Source organism: Struthio camelus, chromosome 1, assembly GCF_040807025.1.
Source record: "Struthio camelus isolate bStrCam1 chromosome 1, bStrCam1.hap1, whole genome shotgun sequence".
In the NCBI taxonomy this organism is placed as follows: domain Eukaryota; kingdom Metazoa; phylum Chordata; class Aves; order Struthioniformes; family Struthionidae; genus Struthio; species Struthio camelus.
In genome coordinates this window covers 39,355,768-39,379,173 of record NC_090942.1, presented here as the reverse complement: position 1 = coordinate 39,379,173, position 23,406 = coordinate 39,355,768, and the positions used below count along the sequence as shown (strand labels likewise).

General features: G+C 44.3%; 1 protein-coding gene across 10 annotated transcripts in view; it reads right to left on the bottom strand.

The window, feature by feature from the left end:
- The window catches only part of HMGA2 (high mobility group AT-hook 2), a 163,317-nt gene that overhangs the window by 3,608 nt on the left and 136,303 nt on the right, over positions 1 to 23,406 (bottom strand). For all 10 annotated transcript variants that reach the window (XM_068934829.1, XM_068934859.1, XM_068934811.1 and 7 more), the window contains one exon: positions 20,950 to 20,982. In XM_068934829.1, the coding sequence (XP_068790930.1) occupies positions 20,950 to 20,982 (33 nt within the window). The remainder of the gene's footprint in view (positions 1 to 20,949; positions 20,983 to 23,406) is intronic.

Here is a 23,406-nt window from a genome sequence, read left to right as displayed (position 1 = left end):
ACAGTCTTCATACTTTAATAGATTTGATTTTCCACATGGCTTCATTTTGTCTGGGTGCCTAACTGACACAATTTATAACTCTCTTCCTTTCCCAGGCCACTACAGTACACCATTCAGTAAAGCACGCCTTAAAGCTTGTCTGCATTATATGACCGAGCTTCCATTCATTAGTGTTTGAAACACCTCAGCTGTGAAGGGCTCCTAAATGCTACCATGTGTGACACTGCCGCAGAAGAGCGGCATCAAGAAAAAACACTGGGCTTTAATCACAGGCCACTGCTCGCTGCAATCCCTTTTCAAAAGGTTCCCCCCACCCCGAAAAGGCTGAAAAAAGCTGTAAATCCAGGGAATACACATAAGTATAAATGAATGGATGACAGCTTAAAAAATATAACCACAGCAGCATCAAGCCATGAGATTTCACACTGGTTTTGTTTAGTCTGCTTTGGGTTATGTGGGAAATGTGAAAAGCATGAAGCAAACGCTCCCCCCTCTCCCTTCAGGCCCCCACCCCCCTGCTAAACTTTGGGCCTCAAATATTTAAGCCAGTAGGTTTATACCTCTTGACTAGGAAACAGGCCATGACCCTGGGATACTCTCTTGAGTACCAGGCACAAAGAAAGATGTAGCATGATCAAAGCTGCGGACGGCCCAAAGAGAGCAAAGTCAAGTGTCAGCTGCCCTCTGACCTTGTCTTTTCAATTAATATTTAAATTCCAGGAGACAGCAATCTATCATGCAGATAAACAATTTCTTCCCCACAACAACTCCTTTCCGCTTGTAAGCGATCCTGGGCTCGCAAAATGAGTAAGTGAATTACCCTCTGTCCCTCCCAGTATTCGGGGAAGTGCACTAACACACCATCGAACCCCATTAACGTTTAATGCATTTTCCCTGCCTGTCTTCCGCACTGAACAGCACAGGGGCTGGTGCAACATTTCAGTCTCGAAGAAAACTGTCATCTGCAGGCCCCTCGAGAGGAGCTGATTTGGGCGGCATGTTGAGGACACATGCAAAACATTTTGATCTGAGCCTTGGTAACTCAGAACTTGGGATCACGGAAAACAATTTCATTGCCTCCAAACTGCATTTTTCAGTTAAAAAATATGACCGTGGGTTCTGTACTCTTAACATAATACAGGTAGGTGCGTTTCGGTTAATGGCATTTGATGATGCTCTCATGCTTAATTCCTTATGGCACCATCATCAGCCCTGACCTCTATAAATATCTTTTCCTAACGACAGGTCGGAGGTAGCTGCGAGTTCCCCAAACTTTCCAGCAGCCCATAGCACACACTCGGGGGCTGAGCAGCACGGGGGCTTGCTTCATTTTATGACTGGCCTGCCCAGAAATTACCAAAACCTTATTAAATCGTTTTCCATGACGGTGGACTTCTGATCACAGCGTAAGAAGAATGCGAAGAGGGAAAGCATGTGGAAGGATGTGCTTCAGAAGCCAGCCATGGGAGACACAGAGAGCTTCTTTCAGTTAAAGAGTTGTCCGCTCCAGTGATTTTTACTGTGAATCTCACAGTATTTTGTTTTTCTTGTAGCCCCTGTTGCTGTGACCAAGAAAATGAATAAAGAAGCTCATCCTCCACTAAATTATATATAAGGATGTATATATGTGTATATATAATATATATTCACACATATTCACATACGTGCATATATATATATATATATGTATGTATGTATGTATGTCTGTCTGTCTGTCTGTCTGTATGTCTATATATGTACATGTATACATACCTATACAGATACATGTGTGTGTGTCTGTAGTACCTGGAAGAATCAGAAACCAAAAATCAAGCTAAAAACTCTGCAACATTTAAATAATTAATTTTTCATTAAAAAATATTTGAGACTAGGAACTCTGCTTTACAAATTCATGTCGATTTTGGGAAAGACTTTTCTTCACGAGGACCAGCTGGCAAAGGGATCAGATTGCTGTGCCGCAAAAAGAAAATGCTCCTTCATGGAGGTCATTCCTTGCAAAAGCGTAAGATAGCCGTGTACAGCAGGACGGTTTTAAGCAACGTATCTTGCCATGTCCCTTGTCAAGACACAGATGGAGCCACGATTGGCGCTCTGAAGTGCTTACAATTCAATACAGATCAGACATATATGCATGGATGGACCCAAAGGAAGAAGTGAGTAGAGGTTCTGAAAGATGAAAATTTAGATGTGTATGACAGGGACAGAGAGGGGTTTTGTACTGGTGAAGGACTGGCTACAAGGATCAGCAGGTTCTGCAGCTGTGATTCTCAACCCAGCCTTTGCCTGTGTCTCACACACGCACACGCACACACAATCTCCCCCAAAGAAGGAAGGCGCCAGTCCTTTTGTGCACTCCTTATAAGTTGCAAACCTGCTCTGTACCCAGTTCAGCCAGGGATTCACCAAAGTGAATTCACTGCTCAGCCCATCAGGGCATCAGGCATTTCGGCAGCGGGCTGCTCGACCATCCCTTAGTGCCCTGCAGAGAATTACAAGCGCTCACAGATCTATCAAGGTGGACTGGCATAGCCCTGCATCATAGGCTCAGTCCCTGAGTCAAAAGTCGAAGGAAGAACTGGGGCTGACGTGAAATACTTTCTAAGTCCAGATGGGCTTCCGATCAAGTTGAGGAGAAGGGCAAAAAACAAGAAGGAAAGCACAGTCATTAGAGTAGACATTAGAAACCCAAGTCACTGGGTCACAGCATGATACCCCCACAGAGCATAAATTCAGAAACACCACCACAGGAAATGCTCGGCTAAGCAGCAAAGGTTTCAAGTTACATGGCAGCCTTAATTCAGGTTGTTCTCACTTTTTAGGTGCTTTCACTGTAGTTGTGGAGACAGAACGGTGACATGTGTTAATTGAGCGTAAATGTTCATCATCCCAGTTTTGCTTTGAAAAGCTACTCTCCCGGTTATTTGTTTTCTGCTGGCGCAAGCTAGCAAGAGGCTGGGGTAGCAGACTGCAAAGAGAAACTCGAGAAAGCTTCCAACTAACCAGGTCTGACGCAGCTAACAAGGAAGCCACAGCCATGCAGAGCTCAGGAGGAATACGACAAGCACCTGAAAGGCTGGGTAAATACTGAGATGCATAGTTTAGGCTTAACTCCCTGCTGCTAAAACAACATCCCAGCTAGCTGGTTTGGAGTGAGCTCTGTGCCTAACACATATGTATGCTAAGGGGCTGACTGACAAGGAGCATGCATGGCAGAGGCAGTTTTACTTGGCGCGCCCTGTCCCTGGTTGTCCCATGCAGGGGTACATTTCTCCTGAGCTGCTGCAGGTCACAGCTTGATATTTCAAGGCACGCTACACTGTCAGCCAGCACCCTTGGTTATTTCTACCCTCAGCTGCTCAAGCTGAACCACCAAGCAGGGAGTGATGTGGAATTGCTGTCTCTCCCAGCAGAGAGCAGTTAAGAAGGGCTTCTCCAAGGCTCCTGGCTGCAGAAGTGTTCACCAGGGGTATCACTGTGCACGTGGCTGGCAGAGGTACCCACCTGGCTGGGACCTGCCAGTGCCATCCCTTTGCCTCTTACTGGTGCTGAGTCCCAACAGGAGAGAAAGGACAGTCTTTCCCAATGGTGCTGCCTCGTAGGGGGCTGGCACCGCTGTTGTCAGCCTTGATTTAAAAGTGATGACGGTAACAAAAAAGGACGAGGCTGCAGTGTGGCAGACTTCAGTTAGGTGTAAGTGTGTAGCCAACATGCCTGGTGAGCTGGCCCAACTTGCCTTAAAGACCAGGCTGCCAGATTACCTGGCTACTGTGGGTAAAGCTGCTACAGGCACGCTGTCGTGAAAACTTCCTTCACAGAGACAAGGTGCCTTTCTTCTGCCTGCCCCTGGGCAGACCGCTGTGGGAAAGCAGCAAAGCCCAGCAACTCCAACAGCAGCGTCTCTCCCCCTCTTTAATGCCAGTCATATAAGCATGAGGCATTTCAAAACATCCCTTTGCAGGATTTGGTTGCTGAACGTTGGAGCTGGGGCCATTTTAGATGCTCTTGGTATCTCGTATGGCTTCCAGCAGCCACCCCAGAAGGGTACTGGTCCCCCATGTCTTGTCTACCTGCCCTTTGTGGAAGTTTGTGATCCCACAGGACATCTAAAAGGGGCCTGGACCATGGTGTTGAGACAACTGAATCCCATGCCACCTGCCCTATGGCAGGATCCACTAACCCTCACCACAGCATAAATGTTGCACCTCTGCTTTTGTAGGTTCTTCACTGTGGAAAAACAAACTTGTGTAAATTATAGGACTAAAGTGATAACCACTAACAAATGTATCTGATTTACACAGTTCAGCTCTAGGACCGTCCAGAATGAGGCTGTGCCACTAATGATCGTATTTAAACACAGTGCCTTTTCAGGTCAGAGTCACTCCTTGTTCTCAAGAAACCTCCTTCCCGTGATATCCAGAGCAGGTAAAGAAGTAAATTTATCTGCCTCCTGAGGCCTGTATTTCATGATCCAGAGTGAGTGAGTTGGTGCATGTTATTTTTCTGGCCATGCGTAACAGCATTCAGTAGCTCTGACTCTGAGGGCCCTCAAGAACATACAGGCTTAATTTGGTCTTCACATATCATCTGTATCTTTTTTCTGATCGACCCCCATAAGGTGTGTGTGTGTGTGTGGGGGGGGCTCAAACATAACAAAACCTGATGAGATAACCGTTCCTGTTTGAAAAGAGCATTGCCTCCTACCTGCAGAAGACTAACTGTTTGGCATTTTTGTAAAAATGTTTATTCCGTTCTAATTCCCTGCGGCAAAGCTTCTTTATAGCTACTTCAAGGTTAATTGTCTTTGCCTCAAGAAGCTCACCAGCAATTCAGTTGGCAAATCACTTTTTTCACCTTCTGCTCATGCACCTCCAAGTTGCTGATTTAAAAAACTAAAATCAATTTTGAGAGATGAACTGTAGGATCACTGTAATGCTACATGTGGAGCGTCTGAATTTGTCAGAGCTTTTACTTTATGACAAAGTATTTGCTCTTGCCACAAATTTTGCTGGCTGCTTTCTAAGGCCTGAGAGGGTATGCTTGAATAGATATGTCAAAAAGAACTGCTGACAAGAGCAACTTGCAAACTGTGGACCATTGTCTGCGGTTAACTTGTCTGAAATCTGGCATGCAAGCTAATATTTTCAGAGGGGTCCCTGAAGTCAGTGACTCCTCTCGCAGTTGTAGAAGCTCAGGCTGTGCCCAGCTGAGACACGGTGCCACCCAGACTTCTTCATAGCCAACTGAGCAAACTGCTTCATGAATTCTTGCAGCACTAAAAGACACTCAGACGGGGTTTGCTTTGTATAAAGCTTTGGGTGGAATCTGCTGCTTCAATCTACTTGACCTTCTGCAATGCGTACTGGTGAGATCTGGAGCCCAGGCTCCGAAAGGATGTCAATCATCGCGCAGCCCTGTGGAGCTCACTGACATCACTCACTCAGCAGTGAGTAAAGCACAGTTAAATTTGAGAATCAGGATTCAGAGCTCAAATTTTTAAAGGTATTTACTTCACACATTACAATAAAAGTATTTACTAGGGCAGAAGAGATCATCATGACCACATATAAAAAGGCCACAAAAAGTCCTCTAAATGCAGGATTAAAGCATGTTTTTTGTAAGTGCATCTAAAGAAATGATTTCAAAGAATCTGCATACAGATTAGTCACCAGCCTACAAGCAAGCAATTTCTGTGTACTGTCACTGCTGGCAAGAGCACAACTTCTCTAGCTTTAAGTTAAAAACTCTGCCAGAACAGAGCAGTCTGGAGATCCACTGCCCTCTTGCAGGGTTCTCTCTGTATTTTACACTCACTACTTACTGACTAAAGCATGCATCAGTCCTGGGGCCAGCTAGTCCTGGGTCGTTTCCCGCAAAGATGCAGAACTCCTGGTGTAGATGACATTAAAGGTAAACAGTGAGACAACTGGTAGCTGATGGGACAGTTATGGATCGTGATTTAAGGGCCGGAAATCAACATTCTTGCTTTAAATGTCTATGTCCCTTATTGAACCTAGCCTTTGAAGGGCCAACTTGTCACCTAAGGATTTGAGCCTTCGAAGGCTAAACGTTTGGTCCCTGTGCGAGTTCCATGTTTGGACAACAAACAAGTAGGCTCATTCAGCTGCTGCTTAATTTTCTCAGTGCCCGCGTCCGTGCTCGTGGGCATGTGTAAAACTGCCTAACACTCTCGGGAACAGCTGAAGGGCTTGGAGATGATGTCCTCAAAGCTTCTACACCCAGCAGCAGCACTGATTTGGAAACTAATCTAAGCAGTAAGGAGACTTATTCTGAAATCCCCACGCTCTCTGATTTGAAGCAGATACTTCAAGCTGGGTCTCCTACCTCTTAGGAAGATGCCTACCCACTAAGCTGTTGCATATGGAGGATGCATCTTTCTTCTGCTGAGGGCAGTCCACTTTTTATATAAATAATGAAATATTCTCTAAGGGGTGGAAAGGGAGCAGAGAAAATAAAGAAAATAAAACAAAACACTCACTCTATCCTGCAAGTGACCAGCCTGTGGCTTTTGAGCTGAACAAAGCTAGTGAGCAAGTTAAGGGTGTCCTCTCCCTTCACTGCTGGAACAGCATCACTTGACGGACAAAAAGGCTGCACAGAGATTACGGGATAATCCACATCCCCAGCTGGAGGAAGCAAACTAGCTGGGGCAGTCAGAGTGAGCTTGTTGGGGCTGCATGGGCACTCAGCTGCTGGGCTATGCAGCATAGCTCAGGCCAAGAACAGCAGCAGGAGTCTGCAAGAGATGCCATCACTGCACACCTGCGAACCACCCCTACAGCTCCGCTCCCTCTGTCGGAGGATGCAACTTGCAAGGCTTGGCCAAGTTTTGTTCCCTGAGTCACAAGTTCAGCTAACTGGAGGGGACCAGGACAGTGCTCAGGAGAGTCCCATCAGGACAGGTCAGGATGGGACGGGACGGGACATTCCTCTCTAAGTTAGGATAGCTTTCTTTAAACATTGATTCGAGTCTCTTCTTCCTGTTAGATTAAGGGGGATTCGAAAAAATTTCTCTACCTCCTAGCTTATCTCCTACTAGGGCTACCCAGTGAACTGTTTGATATAATGGAGTGATAATGAGTCCCCCTGGCTATTTTGAGAGAAAGGGCTTAGCTGACAGGATTTTTAAATCCAGGAGGGCTCACAATGAGAACTTCCAGAGACAGGAATCAGGCTGCCCTAGGCTTAAATATCCTGAAAAGTAACTATTTTAGGCTTCGCCTCTCAACATTTTCTACAGATGGGCTTAACTGAATCTCAGTTCTAGGTTAATTTGGTCTTCACATATCATCTGCATCTTTTTTCTGATCGCCCAGCGTTCCCATGCTTTTTAGAGCGGTCCCGAGGTTAACTCAGCAATGAGGACTTTGCAAGGCAGCAGGCCACTCGGTGCTGAAGGCTGCACTGCTGAAGCCTTGTGAAATTGAGATTCATCTGTTTAAATTACATCAGGCCGGATTTCTTAAATGTCTTTTGGCATCTGAGTATAGCAAGTGCCTTTTTGACCTAAGCAGGTCAAAATACTTTGAAAAATCTGTTCCCCATGTGATTAAAAGGAGAGTGAAAATCTCCAGCAAAATCTCTGTAGTGGACAGAAGAGTTTTGCAGGGATCACCATTTAAAACCTGTAAAGCATTGACCCATACGGAAAATACTGCCTGAAGCAGTTGTGGGTGCTGTACCGACACACTGGGAGACATATTTTCGTCTTGGAGAGCTTCAGCCCCACAAGATGCAAACAAATCTGGTAGGAGGAAAATAAAACAGTAAAGAAAAGGCAGCAGCAACGAAGCTGGGCTAACCCCAGCTTTGAGAAGCTACTCTTACAAACCTCTCGTGGAGGCTGTAAACTGGAGGAGCTGTAAACCGCTCTGTGTTCACATAAGACACCATGCTCCAGAGCCAAGATCCTGACTTGTTCTGGAGCTTAAGGAAAGAAGAGGCTGTGGTAATAGCCTCTAATTAGTAATATGTATGTTCATAATTAGATGAAAGAGCAAAAAATGTGCATGTTAGTCTTTTAAAATTTGTAGGCTTATAGAGTCCAGCGAATCACTGCAGGTCACAGCGTAAGTTCTTCTCTCTCATGGCAGTGGAGACTGAAAAGCCCAAAAGCATATTGCAGCCCCACAGGCAAACCTGACAGTCTGTAACCTTCCTGAGCTCCTGCAGTACCTGAAACAGTGCTGATTTCTGTATGTATTTTATGTTCAGTTTTAGGTACAGCGACAGAGGAAGGACTATGGTGAAGGTCTGGCTCCTAGGAAGGAGGAGGCAGAAGGAAAAGGACACTGTGACAGGCTGAAAGGAAGGTCAAATCCATACCGTTTACCTTTTCTCCTCCCTCATATTTTAGATCATGAAAAGGAGAATAAAGTAAGGCCTGTTACATTTCTATTTTACTTTTTTTTTTTTCCCCCCCTCAAATGACTGCTTGTTACAGTCCGGAAGCAACTGCCAGAAGTTATTCACCTCGAATCCTTTATCACTTAAAAAAGCATTATGGTCCCATTTATGGGGCCACTGGCAAATGTGGCTTCGGAACAGCTATCTGTAAAGACAAATAACAAAATAAAATATCTTCCTTTGGAATCCCAGCTGAGAGATTTTGCCAAGTGATCAAACTTGTCTGAACCTTGGAACAGCAGCTTTGAAGTAATAAGCAAGAGATTGAAAACCTGCAGCCAAGAGCCGCACACAGCTCATTAGGGCCCAGCTATGTGGGAAGGCCAAGCAGCAGCTTCCTGGTCAAGCATGCTTACCCACTGGAAAGGGCCGTCAGGAAGGTAAGATAAAAGGGCCTTTCAAAGTGGAAGTGCCCCAGTGACATTTTTATGAGCAGCAGCTCCGAAACGCTGCGTGGCTCGCAGCCGGCTACGCAGCCGGCGCCGCGGGCTGCCGGGGGGTGCGCGAGCCCGGCCTTCGCCGAGGGCAGGGTGTGGGACGCCGCGCCGCACCACGCCGCTGTCACCAGCGCTGCTTTTCGCTTCATTTCCTTCTCGCTTGTGGAATCAAGAGTTTAGCAAATACGGCTCTACCTTGCCCAAGTTATGCTCAGTAAAGTCTGCTCCCCGCTTCCCCCCAAATGAGAAACATATTTTTGAAGGATAGCTTAGCTAGCCGGCTTCTCTGATTTGATTCAACAGACTTCATGTGAGACCCTGCGGTATAATTCAGCTAAATGATTTTTTTTTTCCCTTAAAAAAAAAAAACCACACACTAAAGCTTAACGGACTTGTAAAACGCTTTTAAAAATGTCTGAAGAGTTTAATCAGAGATCTTACCACACAGACACTGGTGAGGCTGTGTGCTGGCAGTAAAGCAGAGTATTTAACTTTGAGAGCTGAAGTTCTGGGTTTAATTTTCAGCTTCAGACTAAACAGCAGGTCTGCAGCGAAAGGCAGGGCGACGACTCCGGAGCAAAACGGGGTAATGGAAATGCTCTTCTTGCAAACTTTACTGAGTGTGTAACCATGGAGCACCTCTTTGTGCAGGCGAAAGAGCGCAAAATCAGAGAACTTTGTGTTGGTTTTAATAAACTCCCTCCCCATCCCCTCCCTTTTGTACTGCAAAGAATTCTGCTGCCATTTTATTATGCAATGCTGCAGGCTAAAAATATATCCCTAATTTAAGCCATCTTGCCAATAAATCTACAAATAGCAGGTAATCCAAAAAGGGTAGTTACGGTTTAATGACATACTCTTCTTGTCATCTTAATATGTTCAAGTCCTAAAGGATTTAGAGTGATGCATTTAAAGATTTTTCAACTTCTTGAATATCTCCACGCAGTCTGGTGGAAAGGGCAATAAAGCATGGTCCTCTCCAGCATGGCGCAGGAACCCAACCTGGCGAGCTGCAGCTGCTCAGCGATTCGTGTTACCACAGAGCGAAGCTCTTTCTTTCTCTAGATAGTTTGATCTGAGCGGAGTGGGGCTGTGCAACTTGACAGATAGCGATTATCTCCTTCTGTTTACAGAACCTTTCATGGGAGTTTCCCTTCCAATTGAACACATCTATATTCTGTAATCAAATCAGTAAAGGTTCCTGATGGAAACATGTTCAAAACACATTTTCTTCCAGGAGGGAGACAGATTTACTGCAATTTCTACCTCAACGTTAATCTAGTCTCCTCTTGCTAAAAATAAAAAAAAACACTAATATAAATTGCAGTTAATGCCCCATCATATAACTCAGTTCTTGGGAGACTATTAAAGTGATGAGGGGGCTGCCTAAAATACTGTGACTGTCTCTTTGCTGTTCTGATTTCAGTTTCCAGATTTTGCCTCAAAATAAGCATGAGAAACAGGGAAGAGGGGGAACATTCACTGCCCTGAACGTGAGATCTCCTGGGTCCTAGAGCTCACTGTCCCGTCCTTCCAGATTCCAAGTCTGGTTTCAATGGAGCTCTCACTTTTCTTCCCACTAATCCTGCCATGAGATCAACCGCTGGTAACTCTGTGAGAAATTACATACCGGGATGTGGGAAATCTGAGATCTGAATTTGGGCAGAATGTGGGTGATTCTTTTTTTTTATTTCTCTCCTTTTCTTTTCCCATGGTTGTTGTGTGGCAGATAGATACTCTCCAAACCTGAGACTGGAGATCAGCCCTGAACAGTGCTACGACTTCCACAGAGCAGAGGCAAAGCAAGAAGTACAGCGGCAATATCATAACAACTTTTTTAATAAAAGCAACAGTCATTCTTAAAACTAGATTATGGCCAACATTTTTGAAAGCACTCCGGCATTTCCAGAAATGCCAAACAATGGGATCAGCAGCAGAACTTCATCATGGTGATGCTCAACATCTGCTGGAGCAGACTTCATAAATAATTTAACATTTGTGGCACTGCGTCTCACTGAAACAGGATCCATGAGATAGTTTGCCCTGGCGATGCGAGCACTACAATGCCCAATAGTCAAGCAGTCATTTTGAATGGCTTTTTTCCTGCCTCTGTATGAGAAAAACACATTAATTCATTTACGTCCTGTAGGGAAGAACTCAAAATGCTTATGGATACTTGAATGCCTAAAGGCTTGAGTGGGTGCTTTGTGCACCAGTTGGCAACCTGCTGATGTCTGTAAGACACCGAGGTACTCCTGCAGCCCTCCGTACAAGTACTTAGGAGCAAAATACTCAATGCATAGTCTACTAAGAGGTTGTCATACTTTCAAAATTTTTACTCTATCAACATAGCAGCAGCACGATATCACTACTCCATGTGCAATCGATGACAACATGCTCTGAATGGCACACCAAACAGCAGGCCCCTGTCACTGGTTGGGTGGCTTCACACATAGCGCTACACGATCGCATGGTGAGGACACCAATGAAAGGGACATGGGATGGAAGCTCAGGGGGAGGAAAATGGTTTTAAAGTGTTGATTATGATTTTATTTCTTGTTGACTTCTAGAAGTCCTCCGTCTGAGTTTTCCTCTGCGAGCTGCACAGGAGGAGGCACGCTCGTAGGTCCACCCTCTCTGCCCTGGCCTTAAAGCTTGGCACAGGTGGCACAAGCTGATTGGCAGCCCAAGGATGACAGCTGTCACCCTGGGGTGCCAGGCAGAAAATAAACTCCTTGAATGCCACAAACGCCCCTCAGTGCCTAAAAGGGCACTATGAAAAGCGTATCTTATTCTCACTCTATTTTAGACTGTTACTTTGGGGGAATGAGGGAAACTTATAAAAGTCCCCAAATGACATGGAAATCACAAAGAAGAAAAAAAAATATTGTCTTATTATGGCCTTCTCCCAGAACATGTTTTAAGATGTATATCGTTTAACAAGGGCTCAACATGCTACTATTTTCCCTAGTCAAACATTTTCAATAGTGCTGGTATGCAAACATTGCAGCTGACCATTCTAGCCAATTATTTAACAGAGCATGAAAATATTTTAGTTGGTTTTAACATTACATCTCATTCCATTTCTCTTTTTCTGTGTCCAGTACAGTATATCTCATTTTTTACATGTAATTTGCAAAAAATATTATATGGTGCTGAACAGGCAGGCAAAGATGAAACGATTTCCAACAGTGGATCACAGTTTTCTTGTTTAAGACAGTACCATATAATTCTGAGGCCAATCTGAGCCAGAGAAGGTTCACTTCCCACATTCTTCAGTGCAGCAGTTTACAGCCCTGAAATACTTATTATTTTTATTTCAGCAAACAGGGCATCTTTCAATGACTTCAGCTGGGTGTGGAAGAGGGAACTATAACGCTGATTGTGAAAGACACAGAGCCTCTATGAGCAGCTCAGTAACGAGTGGGAAGAGTGCTTTTCTTTTTGTATAGCCTTCTCACACACCTTATCTTTATTAATTACTATTCTGATTATTTTTGTTATAATAAGCCCAAAGGTTGATCATGCTGGTAGTTTCAACTTTCGAGATATCATTCTGGGGACATGAGAGGGTAGCCAAGTACTTCCTAGAATCCAACCTTTAAAATGTGTCTGAAGTAAAACACCCAGACATTAGCAGTAGAGATGCTTGCTCTCATGGAAATTTTGCCCAAAATATGTAGCATGCGCATGCAAAAGTAGCACTCTTTAACATACTCTTGGCTTACATTTCTAAAATACTGTTCTCTGCCCAGCCATCTTGCTTGGTGTTATTTCCCAAATATATATCACTGCCCCTTCTCTTATGGCTATTGATAGTGAGATTTTGGGTTGCTTCCAATCAGAGCCCAGTCTTGAACTGCTCAGAGTATAACCCTAAGTAGTTTTTCAGCCACAGCCAAGGTGTTGAATACAGAGTTATGCCCATAGCCATCGCCTGTCCTTAGGCTTCTTCACCAAGCAGGAAGGCAACAGGGAGCAGGAGGAGGAGAGAGGGCGAGGACAAGTGCTGCTGACTTAGGGAACTGTTTTAACTCACCCCTCCAGCCTTAAGTCTTGCCTGACCAAGCGCAGGGCCTGCTCTGAGCGCTAAGTGTGGAGTTGTTCAACATTTCTAGATCCTGTGTACTGAGTAGGGAGCATTTTAGGGACAGCCTTGCCCAGTAACCTGATAGCATGTCTGTATCAAATTCGCAAATGTGTGACCAGCGCTGCATTCAGAAGGTTGCTTCCTGCCCTAGGCCTTGTCTCAAAGTTATTGAACGTTACAGTTAACGTTAAAATAATCTTTTTGTCTTGTCACTGTTTAGTGTTCAGGAATCGTTCCGTGCTGGGCTAGGCACTGACACTGCTGCTCTTAGATGGACTCAGAGAATTTGGCTGTACGGCTCTGTCAGGGACATGACATCTCCGAGCTGCACTTTACAGCAGGTGACGCCGAATCCCCCAACAACTCCCTGACAAGCTGTGAAGTACTTGTCCCTTTGAACTGCGTTATGTGAAGGCTAAATCTCTCAAGAATCTAACTCACTCTGGAGTTAATGGGTAGAAGGTATACAAAAATATCTTTCAAGATCGGATTCCTTTTTAGTCATATCAAATCATAACTGTGTGTAGTCTTATAACCCCCTTATGCAAGAAGGAAGAATCAACATCTCAGTTTCAGCAGATGGCGAATCACAGCACAGGGAGACATGCCTAAGAAGGGATTTACACATTGCTGTGCTCAGCGCTAACGGCCTCAAAGCGAGTGGGAGGCTCACCCTTCGCAGGGCTGACCTGGGCATCCTTGTTCCTTAGTCACTGCATGGGGACAGTGAGGCACCTCAGCCTTTGTAGACCAGTTAGATCACTAAACAAAGGGATGCGAAATTCATTCTGACGGAAATCATTGATGGAGCAGACTGTCCAAAATCCTATTTCTTTTCTGGATTCAGACATTGATGTGCAGCACTGAGGTAGATGCCTCTATAGAGCCGGGACGCAACCAAGCCCTTTCCCTCCCGCTTGTTCTTGCAGTGGATCTTTGCCCTTTGAATTACAAACTGCACAGCAGCCCGGGTGGGACAACTGGCATGGAAAAATGTTCTCCCTCAGCACCGCCATAGCCTGCAGCGCTCCTTGGACAAGAAGTGAGGCTCACACCCAGGACACCTACCTCCAGAGTAACTTTTGTCACCACTACGTTATTGCAAACGCAGACTACTCCTGCTCCCCTGCAAAACTCATTCTACCCCACCCCACCGACCCCAAAATACTGGATCCCAGCAAAGGATGCACAGGGTGTGAAGGTGTGCAAATCCCAAATAATCTGAGCTAGAAACCTGGAGTAGCCGGCGCCTGATGACAGCACAGCTGTGCGTGTCTCCCCAGATCCTGCAGGAAAGCTAACGTGCCGGCTGCCTCCGAGAGACACTGAGCGGGTTGGGATTTTGTGGCTTCCTCTGTTTAACGCCTCAATTCTGCCTCCAGGGAAACTAGGCTGCCTATATCTCTCAATAAATTTGGACCAGAAGGATTGAGGGCTAGATTATAAAGGTTATTTGGATATCTAAAGAGGCGCATTTAAGTGTAGCAGTGGCTCATGACGCACACTTGTATGTTTGAGTAACTTTGTAAAAACCTGCTCTCAGTTCCCTTTGCAGTCTCCACAAAATGATGGAAACACTGGGTAAAGCTCTTTTATAGTCTCATTACTGGGAGAATGGATTTGGTTAAAGAAAATACTCAAATGAGCTATGATGAAAAGTAATTTTTATAATAGCTATTTTCAGTGGATGACCTGGTGGCTCCTGTGTTTAGTGGGCAGAACAATACTTGCTGGCTAAGTGTTTGCTGCCCTAACACTGAGAGCTCATTGCGTACCTTCCATCCACGATAAAAGAAACCATAAAAGTGTAAAAAAAGATGGTCTCATGGAACCACAATTTATATCTTCAGATCACTGTATTTCTACTTTTTGACTCTTTACATGTGGCTGAATTTCTGAGTATCATCTTCCTCCTGTCTCCTGACGGTCATCCTTCTTCTTTTTCTTTCCCTCTGGCCACATAATATCACGGATAATTTGTTTAAATTTATTTACAAGCAAATTTCTGGAATGAGTAATCTCAGAAATGTTGCTCTATCATGGTTATGTAATAAATGAAAATCACAGAATATTTAAATGTTGAAAACCTGCATCTTTGACCAATTAGGGTATTTAAGCGGAGCTCCACTGAATTACGTTCTTCAGATTCTATTCAGAAGTTATGCCATATAAATAACAAAAAATTTGCTGCCAGAACTATCAGACTTCCTTTTCTAGCCCTCATTCTTCAGCACAGTTAAGTTCAGTGCTTCATCTGTTTGCAAGATTGGTAATTGCAACTTCCTTTATTTTGGGGGCATTTATTTTCCCTGGGTTTTTTTTGTTAGTTTTAAAAAGTTGTCCTCTTTTTTTAAATTATTTTGGTCATCAGACTAACCATTCAGACTCCCTGTCACAATACCAATAATAAGACTGAATATGTCTTCCTTAGGAAACCACATCATGCAGTTGACCTGCAGACGCAGATGACCAGTCGTTCCGCCTTGGAAAGAGAAAGAAGGTAAGATCTTAGAGCCCTGCAGCCTCCAGGAAAATCTGCCTACTGCATCCACAAGAAAAGCAAGAGACTTTCCTGATTTCCTTAAAATCAAATTTAAACCACTCTCTGAGCAATGATCGGTACGTTCCTACAGTACAGGCATTCACTTAGTTTCTTAGTGATTCTGGCTCTGGTTCACAAATTTGGTATTATTCTGATTTTGTTCTTTTTAATTTTATGCCAAGCAATGTTTACAGATTGCTGGAAATATAAACAGCAGAACTGGTAACTGTAAAATATAGTTTTCCAGTTGGAGCCGTTTTTTGTCAGACTTTCCATGACATTTTTATTCATTTTTTAAATTGATCTTCCAAATCAGAATAATGTTCTCGGAATACTCAGAGGCAAAATCTGGAAGAATTTTCCAAAGGAAAACGTTCAAAAACCAAAATCAAACCCCATCTTGATTAAAAAAACTCAATCCCCAAGTGATAACAATATTGTGAAGCTTCAGAAAAACAAAAATTCCACGGACACATATGGGGGAAAAAAGTCAATTAAAACAGGCTATTTCTTTGTGAAGCTATTTATGCACAAAAAGCCGACCAACTTGGGCAAGCACCCTGCCTGCCAGCCAGCAGCGGGAGGCAGGCCCCGTCCAGGGGCGGCGCGCATACCGCTCGGCTGGGCCGGTGCCAGGCGGCTCAGCCCTGCTGTGCAGGCGTTGTGCAGCTCTGCTGAGACCATGCTCTGCCCTGGCGTGTGCAGGGAGTTCGGACTCACTGGGCTGAGATATACAGTTGCTCAGCACATTTGCACATGGTACCAAAGGCCGGTGGCACAGATAACATGGGTCTGTGGGAAAACATTTAGTGTTTGCTTTAAAAATCATATTAATAAAAGAAAAGCAGCTCAGCCTTTCAGAGGATGTTTTGGAGTGGTGCGTGTAACACCCATTTACTCCATGTTCCAGTATAAAAACACATGTTAGATTGGAAAATGAAGTTTCCTTCCTCGGAGAACCAGCAACTTGCGGCTTCTCCCTATCAGTAAACACGGCAGAAGTACACAGACACACAACACGGCTTCCTGACTGCAGTGGGAAGACTAACAAAACCCCAGGGCACCAGGGCAGCCCCGAGAGCAGAGGTTTTCCAAAGCTTCTATAGCCAAGCCTCAACTGAGCAAGGCAGCAATAGTCCCTGCTCGGCTGGACAGCGGGTGGCCTCGCACAGTGGAAGCGTCTTTCCACCTGAGCCCTCATTAAAGTTTCTCCCTGGCATTTCCCATAAGGGAAAAAAAACCCCACTTGTGGTGGGTAGCGCATACGCAGCACTTCTGAAGCTTGCGGAAGTGCCAATTTACTACACCTGCCCAGAGAGGCAATGCAGCACGCGCACAGGGGGTCTGGCCAGCGCGTCCCAGCACCATCGGACCTGCAACACAATCACTGCATGTCCAGGTGCCTGGTACGCTCGGGGAGGCTGATGCTTTTGGGCTGCGTATGTGCGTGCCAGCCATTGACTTAGCTCCTGGGCTACAGGCTCGTCTGATTTACTGTGTGCAAGCCCTACGCTGTGCAGGCACACGTGATGGGTGTATCTGGGGAACTCATATAACTTGAGGTTCTGGGTGTGTGTGTGTATATATATATATATATATATATATATATATATAAAATATGGCCAATTAACATGCATAACTTTATTGATACCAAAACTAGAATTAGGAAATTAGGAAATTAGTAACAGGAAAAAATGTAGTGAATCTGTATTTTCTTTCCTATTTAGAAATAATACTTTTCTTTTTAGCCCTTATTCTTGTTGAGATTTGATTTTTTGCTTTGTTTGTTTTCAAAGCATCTAATGTATTTAACATTAGGTTGAAAAGTTTACCTAGGTTTGGTCTGATAGACTGTCTTTCATATTCAGACACAAGCTTAAGACTCCAAGGACGTGATATTTTAATAGACCTCCCAAAGAGATTATAAAAAGATTTTCCAAGGGCTGTTCTACATTCACAGTATCTCTTCTCTCCAGAAATTATAAAAATAAAAAATGTCCTGCTTCCAAAAAACTTTGATAGCTTTCATGAAGTTTTATGGAAATAGAAATATCTATTTCCTTTGCATTACTTAAGAGTGTAACTCCCCCATATGGCTGAGGACACAGCTGCTACAAATTGCTTAAAAATGAAGAAACTGAGAAGTTTCTATTTGGATTGCTTACTTGTACACTTCACTGAGAATATTACTACATCATACTTTTGAGATCTTGTTGCCTATTCTTTGGAGGCAGTGGATTTAAAAGGAGCTTCGCATTTTTGAGATTTATGCATACATTTATATGAAGATGCTAAACTTACTGATGTCATGCAGTTAGGCTTGCTATCTTTTTCTAAGTTCCCCAAGGAAGTGTGAGAGCATGTGTCAGTGCTGATCACCAAGACGTGGCCAGACCATATTTTATTTAAAGGTTTATATTAATAATATAGATGTATAGATTTCCAGCGGAATTTACTGTTGTATTTACCGGCTGCGTGACAGTAAATCTTCAGGGCTCTGGGGATGTTTGAAGTTATTGCAGAAGTTTATATAAGCATCTGTATGGCCTTAAACAGGACAGCAGATATCCATACAGAGATTTAGAGCATGGTGGAGCTCTGCACAATGCTTAAAATCTGGGAAATGGTGATAGGAACACAGAATAGAATACAGAATTCATATTCACAGAATTTCTATGAATAGAAAAGAGAATTTTATCTGGTTTTGCTGATTCTGTATTTTTAAAAAAGAACTTAAAACCAAGAGGCATATGCACTGGCAACAATAACAAGAGTAACAGTGATGTAACCTAACACTCGGGAATCTTTGCAAATATACCAAAAATTCAAACTACAGCAATCAGGGTAAAACCTGACCAAGGGTTTCTGCCACTTTTACCAGGGCAGATTATGGTCACACGCTCACCATCACACAGCAGTTCTTGAGTGTAACTTCCTACAGTCCCCACTGATGAAGAAAGGATACATTTCTAACTTAATCCAGACTGCCACATGGTAAAGCCATCTGGGAGGATATTTTGAAGGAAACAGATGGAAAAGGAAGAGATTCCTCTGAATGTAGTGTAAGATTTACATTATCCTCCATGAACTTCCATGTAGTCCCCATGTTTATGTAATTTATCACTATTTCCTTAGACAGCTCAGATTAGGAAGCCTGCATGAGCTCATGTTCTTGTTGTTAATTCTGAGCCTGAACCTCCCTCCTTTAAAGGGAAATTCAGTAGTGTAACAAGAAAACGGAAAAAGGCAACTGGACTTAAAGAGAAACCCAGCAGCATGAAGTTCCTATTTGTCCCAGGAATTACACTGTTTTACCTCCCCCTTCTTTCAGCTTCGGGAAGACCCTCACGAGCGCCTGCTCCTAGTAATAATCTTCATTCTCTGCCTTGTACCCGCACCCAGCAAAACTGCAGTGTTTTGTTAGCCTCAGTGTGGGAGCAGGGCCTATTAAAATCATGAAGAGTTAAAGACAAGGCAGTGATTTCACTGAAAATCCCTCAGGCCAAGAATTAAAAAAAAGAAATGTTCTCCGACTAAAGACATAGCACACAAATAATTTAAAGAGTGCAATCTCACTAGTCGTATTGTGATGACTGGGGATTTCTAAAAAGCGCTCTCTCCTTTCATGCATTCTTCTGTGCCTCTTTGTTTTCTATACAAACATTTCCATTACTAATGGGAATTTCAAAGGGCCTCTTTCTCTCCCTCTCTCCCTTCCCTGCTCTGACCACGGAGATGCTGCAGAGGCACCAGGCATGAGCGGCTGAAACACCCCACGGCATCCCCGGCATAGCCACCTCTTTGGGAAAGAAAGGCCAGGCAGATCTGTACAGGGAACCATGGCGCTTTGGTTCCAACACCTCCATCATTTCACCATCACTGAAATCTGTCGTTACCAAGAGAGAGTCCCAACTCCCCCCTTCTTCCTCTGCCGCCCTAACCCTGGCCTCAGACTCGGCCGTTCCTTCCTGCTCCCTCCCTTGCGTGACGGTGAGCATTCAATCAGTAGTCAGACAAAACTCACGCAGGAAAAAGAGAGATCAGGGAGCTAGGGCACCCCTCACACTTGGCAGCAAGGATTTCTGCCAGGCTGGGCCCTCGGTAGAGCGACGAGCGTGAGATTCCTTTATCCTGCTGAGCCCCACAAGACCAAGCTCTGCTGCGCACCAGAGGAAACAGCAACGCGAGCAGCCTCCTTCCTTGCCTCCTGGATCTGCCTCCCTCTGCACAGCACGGCTTAAGCCTCCCCATCTCTCAGGTGCCACGGAGGAGATGGCTGGCTTTGTGCCCACGTGCAGATTTACTACCATGTTGTACTAGGAATAGCGTGATTGTGGCCGTAACAGTTGAAGGATATAAGTGAGACTGGGGAGAGGAAATATCTTCTATTAGAACAACTTGGTGTGTTTTGAATTGTGTGTTGCAGTCAGAAGGTTATAGATGGTAAGTCCTCAGGGGCCGATGTTGTGTTTCTTGTGTAAGTTGGCCTAATAAAAGACATTACCTCTCCCTGCAAAACTTACCTCACTTGAAAATACTAGTACATTTATCCTGAATGTTATCTCTGCCATTAAGAGACATTAATATTATTGTCAGTGCCACTGATTCATCACTGCTGCGACTGTATTGATTTCTTTTGTGGAAACCTGATTCCTGCACATACTTTTGAGAGTTACATCATTTTACCCCTTCAACTCACAGCTAGAATGTTTTCTGTTCCTTATGTAACAGCTCTTAATTCAGATTATAGTAGACATTACAATAATGTACACTGTACAATAATGTATTAAAACCATAAGGTGGAATAACAAAAGTAGTATTCCCTTGTGAAAGCAGACGGCTTTCCAGAAAAGCAATGGGCCCTTTATACTCTTGACTCAGCAATCATTCATGTTCACCGAAGTATGGTAGTGCAGACTGACAGACTCTGCTGAGCCAGGATGGACCTGTTCCCATGCCCTCTCAGTTTTCTGTATTGGAGCACATGTAACAAAGGGACAGAGTTCGGGGTGTCTTTTTACACAGAGCAGGCCGGGGAAAGAAAATGGAGGAGATGGTAAAAGCGCTATCCAAGTTCAGCGCACACACAAACATCTATCACATGCCAGACTCGCACCAGATGTGTGTGTGTGCACGCCTGCATTATCGTCATGTGGTGGCCGCTATAGAAAAAGGACATTTGTGAGCACGAACCATTCAACTGGGCTCCAGCTCCACCACTTCCTTCGCTCTTTCCCAGGGGCCTCTCAGTAATGACTGGGGAGCTACAGACCATATAAATTGGTTTGGTGGTTGTGCCTAACAAGCTAACAGCTATCCCCCAGTTCACAATAATATCCCCCGGAAAATTATTGACACATTTTCCTTCGTTCTTAACAATAAACAAGACTACCTGAAACACTGAAGAAGTATTTAATTTGACATACGCTGAAAGAATTTATATCAGCTTTTCTTACCTGAGCAGGCTTCTTCTGAACCACTTGTTGAGGCTGAAAAGAAAAATGAAAGCACAGTGAGAAACAAAATTCATTTAGGTCAGTTCACAGTGATCTCATAGATGCTGGAAAAATATTTGCAGCATATGAAATAAAAGATAGGTAAAGCCCACATTCAGAAATGCAATGACGAACATACCCTGCTCTCATTCAGCCTCTCCTACCCTTAGCAATGAGCCTTGCTCTGAAGTAATTCAAATTACTGTGGATCCAGAGGAAGATATAATTACATATAATCAAAATCAAGACATCACTTAGCGTATTACATATTTCAGCTCTTGCATGCTACAGCGACATCATCTTGCATGCTACAGCTATGGTATGCCTCAGCTATGGTATGCTACAAGCTTTGCTCTGTTACTTGTCAGACTGTGAGAGTGGCCTAATTCCATAACCAGATTTTGTTGTCTCCTTTGACCCTATTTATTCTCTGGCATCATGTCTGCAGACGTGACTTCGGGGTCATCCGTTATCCAGGTGGTTCGGCGTGCAGGCCAGGAGAGCCGGTGGCTGTCTCCACCGGCCCACCGTACGGCTACAGGCGGGCATCGTGCTCTGAAAGCTGCCTCTCAGCAAGTCTCTGGTCTGGCTAGTCCTTCCAGGATTGGGAAACATGGTCCCTGGGGGAGCCTGGAAAGCCACCGAGGTAATCATACCCTTTGTCCCAGCAGAGGGGAGCAGGAGTACCACTTAATGAACTAACACCTGTGTACTTAAACTACACCACTGCCACTCTGGTGATGTGACCTTTGCGGGTCCTTTGTGGGAACAGCACAAAACAGTAAGACCACAGATAAAGCATGAAATCCTGACATCATGAGCACAAAAGGGCTTTTCTTCTGTCAGTGGGGCAAAACCGTCTTCTCCCTCACCCTCCATGGGATTTTCTATTTTCAAAGTGCATGAATCGCACCCAGTGATTTTCTTCCTGCCCTTCCTTCCTGCCCAGTCTTAATCCCCATCGTGATTTTAGTGCCTCACTTGAGCAGAAGCCAGCACGCCGTCCCTCTGGATGGCCAAAAAACTGATTTTCATGACAGTGTAGTAGGAAATAACTGGAATATTTCTGAATAAACAGTTTAGTGTAAGTGGCCTTTCAGAGCAATATTTCAGTGGGAAAGATCAATGAAAATGTAAATTAAATGTAACTGATTCAATTTAGGCTGCCCACCACAAACCTCCCATTTTAACAAGAGGTGCTTTGTTTATTTTCAGTCATTTTCTAATTCAGCAGAATGCTGTTGCTGTTATATTTTTGTATCTGTGCCTCAGGCTTCAAGTTCTGCTCTCAAATAAGTATGAGAAAAGAATGTGTGATGACTGGGTCCATTTTTAAATGTCAGGGTGGATCCTTTTCTTTTCCATTAAATTCCCTTGCAGTGGAGAAGCTATTACCAAGGCGCACACTTTGCTGATGCCTTCTCCAGGTGGACTGTAAGTCCTGAACTGATTACGGACATTTGTTGCCCTTGGACAGAGACATTATTTGTTTCAAAAGGATCTCTTGTAATTACAGAATTCATTGAGCTCTTCAATAATCTGCCATTAGTGCTTTTCTGCCTTATTTTCCTTGCCTGCTGATTACACCTGTACACGCGTTTACTCTCAAACCACATCAAATTTACAGACATTCTTAGAGGCTGACTGCTTGCTCCTGCTCAGAAATCCTCATATATTTTTGGCCACGCACTCTGCATTCATGTGACTCTCACACACTGTAGCTCAATGAAATCTTCTGAAAGAGCTGCCAACTCACCAAATTTTCCATGAATTAGGTCCTGACACTTCAATGAGAGGAAAGACAATGTCTGAAACAAGGCCAGCTCTGGCTTTCTGCCTAGTATGTGTCACAGTAATTCTACCAGCTGCCCTTCCACACAGCACTTCATACTTTTCAGACCACCAAAAAGCCCCCTGAATACTTCCAGTGATAGCTGGGACTCGAGCTGCCAGCATGTTTTCCCAGCCTCTGGCACCCAGTGGCTCCAGACTGGACCTAGAAAGTTTTTGTGTGTGTTTGTTTTGTTTTGTTTTTATTTTTATGAATGGCTTTAGCAGGGGACTCTGACTCACGCACAATACTATACAGCCATTCATAAAAAGCAGAGGGAAAATATTGTACTTTGCCCAGTTGGAAACGGTTTCTGATACTGACCAAGTTTTATAAGAATCTTACTCATTCAAGACCTTTGCTATCTTAGTACTTAATGTCAAGAGCTCACTGGCAGCGTTTGCTTGCTGCCAGCTACATTTCTAGTGGATTTGTGATCTGGAGTACAGCGCACATTAGGCTTTCACCCTTAAACGCACAGCGACGAAAGATCAAAAGCAGGGCTCAGGCCCCTGGCCAGTACTAATGGCACGCAGCATCACACCCTGGGAAGTGCGCCTGTTAGCACCAAGCACAGGGCTCTAGCT